This window comes from Emys orbicularis, chromosome 20 (genome assembly GCF_028017835.1).
Source record: "Emys orbicularis isolate rEmyOrb1 chromosome 20, rEmyOrb1.hap1, whole genome shotgun sequence".
Lineage (NCBI taxonomy): Eukaryota > Metazoa > Chordata > Testudines > Emydidae > Emys > Emys orbicularis.
Window position 1 is genome coordinate 1977849 of NC_088702.1, and position 6147 is coordinate 1983995.

General features: G+C 45.5%; 1 protein-coding gene across 1 annotated transcript; it reads right to left on the reverse strand.

Moving 5' to 3' along the window:
* Window positions 1–642: 642 nt before the first annotated feature.
* On the reverse strand, window positions 643–1219 carry LOC135892592 (keratin-associated protein 5-4-like). Its single transcript, XM_065420390.1, has one exon. It carries the CDS (start codon window positions 1204–1206, stop codon window positions 643–645), a length of 564 nt encoding a protein of 187 aa, XP_065276462.1. The 5' UTR covers window positions 1207–1219.
* Window positions 1220–6147: the final 4928 nt, after the last annotated feature.

Here is a 6147-nt window from a genome sequence, read left to right on the forward strand (position 1 = left end):
CTGTTATTTTTGCGGATACAGACTAACACGGCTGCTATTCTGAAACATGGTATGAATTGGCTCTGCTGCACTTCAGTATATGGCGCAATGCCCGTTTACACCAGCTGAGGAACTAGCACTTTGATTTCCAAGCAGATTGGTGCATTGTTGCCATTTCTTCATCAAAGAGGACAAAAATATTCCCAAAAGGAAAGGTTGTAGTAGAAATAAATGAGATGAGAAACACCAAGACAATGGAATGCTCATAAATTGTAAGTTTTATTGTCTTCACATCTACAAGTGGACACCGAAGCGGGAAGGTAGTGGGTGAAATTATCCCAGCAGAAAATAATTCACATTGCATAGCCCAAGAATATAAAGGATCCCTCAGAAACAGCCCTTAATGATAAAATGTCACACTTATACAGTGGGTTACCTCTTCAAAGTGCATTACAAGCATTAACTGATTATAATAATCAAAACAACAGAGAAAGTGCAATTTGTGAATGAAACAAGTCATGCCAAGCTGTAGAAATGTAAGGCAACGTCATGAGAGCAGGAGATTCATTGCTGTTACTTGTAGCTGTCACTTCAGCTGCGTGTTGGAATTTTGCAGACTTGATTTTGCAGCTGTTGACTTGGAAGACACTTTGCCCTTGGTATTCAGCACTTCTGCACTGGAGGGCAGCACTTTTTCACTGGAAGACAGCACTGTTGCACTGGAGGGCAGCACTGTTGCACTGGTGGACAATACTTCTGCACTGGAGGGCAGCACTGTTGCACATATTGTTTTGGCTTCACATAAATTGGTGTACTGTGGCATGCTCCAGAGGTATTGTGGCATGAAGATCCAGAACCGTGGCATGAAGATCCAGAACCGTGGCATGAAGCTCCAGAACCGTGGCATGACCGCTCAGAACAGACCGACCGCCCATGGCCGTGGCATCCTCCAGAGGATCCATGGAAGTACGATGGCCTCCTGACACAGCAGTGGCCTCCACTGCCGTGGCACGACCCCGACGACCCATGGCAATTCTCAGCACAGCCCGATCGTCGATACTCGTAGCATCGGTTATCATGGCCTCCCCTTGGACAGCTACCACTGCTGCAGCAGGTGCTATAAGCATAGGTGAAGGGGGTGCGCCGGGTGTCCAGCCAGGAACCTGCAGGGTCATACCAGGTGGAGTTCAAGTTGAAGTAGGATTCCCTTCCAGAAGAGTAAATCATTCTGCAGCCGAGGTGAAGCTGAAAGAGACCACATGGGATAAATCCTTGAATTTCCATTGACTCTCCTCAGATAGAAATTCCTGCTTGTCTACCCCACACATGGGCCAGTGGTTCTTAACCTGAAAGCCTCGAATCTAAGGGTGATATCAACACCCCCATCTGGGGACTGGCCAGCCTGTTCCAAGATGCCCTCTAGGGTTACACTGAAATGGATTTCCCCAGCCATATGCAACTGGGGATCAGAATCAGCCATAGGGCAATGTGCCAATTCTCCCCCATGCAAACTTGTTGGCGCTCTCTTCTTCAGGCAGCCCCATGGTGCTCTCACCGCTCAGCTCCTCATCCTTCAGCTCCTAACCATTTATCCTTAGAACCCGTAATGCATTCTGTACACTGCCTCGGAGACATAAATGCCCTTCGCATTTGCATATGGACCCAGCTACACAAGAAAAAATTGGCTCTAGCATTCCAACCCAGGCACAGGGAATTTCTGAGTTGGAAAGAAAAACATGTTAAAGATATTTTTAATGAGCAGCAAAGAGGATCAGTATAATCTGACTTACCCTATTGACCAACAAGGACCGGTGAGAAGATGTGAAGCTGAGTGTGTCAGGAGCATTGGGATGGAAGAGTTTTTATACGCTTCGGAGCCCTCTTTCAAATGAGATACCCCAGGGGAATGAGCACTTAATTATTTACAATCAAAACAACCCCATGTGTGTTTGCGGTTCCCGATGTCTGACGTTGCTAGTTGATTAATTATTTTTGATCAGCAATCATTTTTGAATAGTGTAGATGATCAAAGCATTTGATTTGCGTAATCCTCAAATAAACTGGGTGAGGCAGATCAGAAGGTATTTATTTCTCCATTTGACAAATGGGTAGACTGAGGCACAGAAGTGATAAGTGCCCTGCTACCAGTGAGTCACGGGCAGAGATGTGCGGACATCCGGTGTCCCACATCCCCAGTACATTATCCCGGGCTGCTGACTCCTCCTATGTCACTTGATAATGTAATTAGTAGCTCCAGCGCACGTGGATGGCAATCGGGGACAGAACTGGCTGACTTGCCTAGGAGACCAGGGGTGAGTCACTGGCAGAGCCAAGACGCAGAGATTCCTAGCTCCCAGCCCCAGGCCCAGTCCCCTAGACCAGTGGTTTTCAACCTTTTTTCATTTGTGGTCCCCTAAAAAATTTCGAATGGGGGTGTGGACCCCTTTGGAAATCTTAGACATAGTCTGCGGACTCCTTGGAGGTTGAAAACCACTGCCCCAGACCATGCTGCCTCTCATGTTATCGGGTTGTGGTTTTTTAACATAATGTGAAGCGGAGCCGCACTGAACAGGAATTGCCGTAGGAGATGGATCAATATGAGGTGGGTTTTGGTTTCAGTTTTGCAAAACTTTATGAGTGAGGTTTTTCTTTTGCAGGGGTTGATTTCTGAGTCCCATTTACTGCCTGGACTGTTCAGAAGTTTACAATTTTAATCAGAGGTGATGCATGGGGTGTGTGTGTGTGTCACGCGGGGTCATGTGCCGCCCCCCAAGTTGCTGCTTGGCTTATACTGAGCATATGCTCATGAACTAAGCCATGTTCAGTAACATCTGCTGAAGCCGCTGCCCTCAATCTGTCCCCCCCCCCCCCCCACTATTGGCAGGTACGGGTCGTCACTGATTTTAGTCCCTCCACAGTTATAAGGACATTCAGCTCACTCCACCCCAAACCCCAAAAACTATTTCGGAATTAATTTGACTGATTTTCTCTTTTGCTGACCTGGGTGTTCAAGGCAGTGATTATAAATGGAGGTGCTTTCAAACATTGCAGTGATATGTTAACATAGGCCATGGGTTATCCTGTATAGACCATATCAGGCCAGATTTTGGGCTCCTGAAAGTGTTTCATGGAATCTCATCCCTGACTCATTTGGTTGTTATTGCTGTTGGAGCTAGTCAAAATATTTCCATCACAAGCTATTTTGGACAGAATTGGGGTTTTTAAATTGTTTTTATTCCAGTCAAATCAACGGAGTTACACTGATCTACACCAGCCAAGTGTCTGGCCCGATTATTCAAGAGGGACCTGATTCAAAGGTCTTTCAAGTGAATGGAAAGAGTCCCATTTATTTTAATGAACTTTGGATCAAGCCCTCGGTGCTCAAGTGTAAAAGAGAATAGATAGAATGTAATTATCAGCATTGGAATTTGCCAGAACTGGAATTTTTCAAAGGTAGACCTGAGTTCATTTTTTTTAAATCAAAACTATTTTTTCAATAAAAATGCCTTTTTGATGAAATTTTTGCAAAAATTTCCATTTTTGTTGAATGTTTTTGACTATTTATTGGAAGAAATAAAACTAAATTTAATTTCCTGGAAACTAAGAAAACATTTGGTTTGTGGGTTTTTGGTTTTTGTTGCAAATCCAAAAATGTTCCATGAAAATGAAAAAATGTTTGTTAAAAAGTTTCATGTGAAAAAATCATTTTCAAACCATCTCAAAAATTGAGAGCCAGTCTATAGAGAACCGTCAGTGATTTTCAGGCTATTCGTTTGAGAATCACAAATGTCACACGTTATAATTCGTATGTCGCCTCATGCTATGCATGCCCTGCATACTCAAACACATGCTTCACATACTGAATCCATTCTTAACGATAATGCATATCACTTTAGAACACGTCGCCTTTCCAAACCACCAGTCCAAGCATTAGCTAATTAGTGTGTGTAATAAATCACACAGAGTAAATCCACCATGCAATGTATCAGGCACTGAACAAATACATGACATATCGCAGTGAAACTCATGTTGACATAGCAAGCCACTTATGTACATACCGAGATTCCCAGGCAGGGGCGGCTCCAGGCACCAGCGCACCAAGCAGGCGGGGGCGGGAAGCCGCGGGGGGCGGCCTGCCGGTCGCGGTGAGGGCGGCAGTCAGGATGCCTTCAGCGGGATGCCTGCGGGAGGTCTGCCGGTCCCGCGTGGTTTCGGCTGCAATTCGGCGGCGGGTACGCCGAAGGCGCAGGACCAGCGGACCTCCTGCAGGCATGCCGCCGAATCCGCGTGAGCCCGCAGGTGCGCCGCCGAAAGCCGCCTGACTGCCGTGCTTGGGGCAGCAAAATACATAGAGCCACCCCTGTTCCCAGGTGGACATGTACAGCCCGTGCTGCCACAGCTTCATAGAATCATAGGGTTTGAAGGGACCGCGAGTGTCATCTAGTCTAATCCCCTGCCAAGATGCAGGATTTGTTGTGGCTATCTGCTATAATAATGGCTATCACGGCTATTGTTGCTGGAGCTAGCTAGATCAAAGGTAGCTTGGGTGGGTCTATGCATGCTGCAGTGTAATGACGTATACTGGCACTTTCAGACTAGAGTTGGCCAGAAGACTTTGTTCCGGGGACTTTGGAATAAATAATGGCCTCGGAAATGGCCTTGTAGCAGGAAGTGTTCCCAGGCAATTAGTAATTTTCCAGCCTTCATGGTTGTAGAGAAAAGTTTGAAAATGTGACCCACGAAGGCTCAAACCAGGAGGCAACTAAAAGAACCCCCAAACTTATTATTTTTTAAATCTCATGGTATTTTCGGGGGTGGGATGGGAGCTTGACTCATGATTTTTGAATGCTCAGCATTGGCAATACCTCCTATTGTAAAGTGCAGTCCTGAGAATTGGTCCTCATTATGATACTGGCTGTTAAACGCAATAGTCATGTGTTTAATGTTGACCCCTGAACCGGTATGTGTTCAATAGTGTTAGCCAAATGGGCTCGTTTCCCCCTGGAGCTGCCCAATTACCCCAAGGAGGCACGGGAGTCTAGAAGACAGCTTCAAGTTCTTTATTGATCAGTCAGCTGAGTGGGTGCTCTCCTCGGCTAGTGCCAGAGGGAGGAACACACTTGCAAGCACAGAGCAAGCCTTTTTTATACACAGAAACAAACAACTTAGCGTGCATACATTCTGCTAACCTAAGGAATTTTAAGTTCCTTTCTAGGGGTAAATAGGATACATCTGTTGGACTTCCTTGATTGATTATTTTGTGCAATGTATGGGAAAGCAGCTACTTGCGGGAAAACAGGATACATCTGGGATAATAGGCAAATAGTTGACCTTTGCTCTAACAGGATTTTCCCCCCTTAAAAGCATTTTGAGAGCTTTATGGCCCCCAATCCTCAGCTTTTACCGGCTGATATAGTGCCATTATTTGTTGGTATACAATTTGATTAGTCATTTGTCGGATTAATGCAGCTATGCAGGGAGCAAAGCAAGCTAGAATTAATAGGGTTATAATAAAGAGTACAACGAGGAGAAAACCTTTTTGAAGCCATTCTAGTTGCGGTAGCCAGGATGTAAACCAGTCCATATTTCACCCTCCCCAGGTCTGAACTGGGACATGGGCTAACTTTCTCATTTCCTTCGTTAGCTGTTTTACCGCTTTTTCATTATTGTCGATTTGTAAACAGCAATTAGACTTATTTAATTTTGCACAAACCCCTCCTTCCTCCGCCAGTAAATAATCGAGGACTATATGATGCTGATAGATCGCATTCCTCATTTGGGTTGATTGATTGGCCAAAAGGTCGAGAGCCGCGGCTGTTTGGTTAGTTAAGATCTTCAATACAGCCTGTAACCTAATTATTTGATTTAGGTTATGAATAGGTTTTCTGGCCCCGGATATTTAGAACAGTCATACGGGCGACAGTAGGGATCCCAGCAATCAAATCCTCGGGATAGAGTCCACTCACACCTACTTTCTCCCACATACACTCCCTCCCGCCTCGTCCTATTAAGGCACAGAATACCTATTCCAGAGGAATAGAGTCGCCAGGGACTACCATCCTCAGTCCAAACTCCTGTTCCATTGTGGACTATACTTAAATTACTGAGCCACCATTTAGGTTGCACTGGTTGGGCTACCCAAGGCCATTCATTTAATTCCCCTGGGCC

Coding starts and splice junctions, on each gene's coding strand:
- LOC135892592 (XM_065420390.1), bottom strand. CDS start 1,206: ATGATTTACTCTTCTGGAAGGGAATCCTACTTCAACTTGAACTCCACC.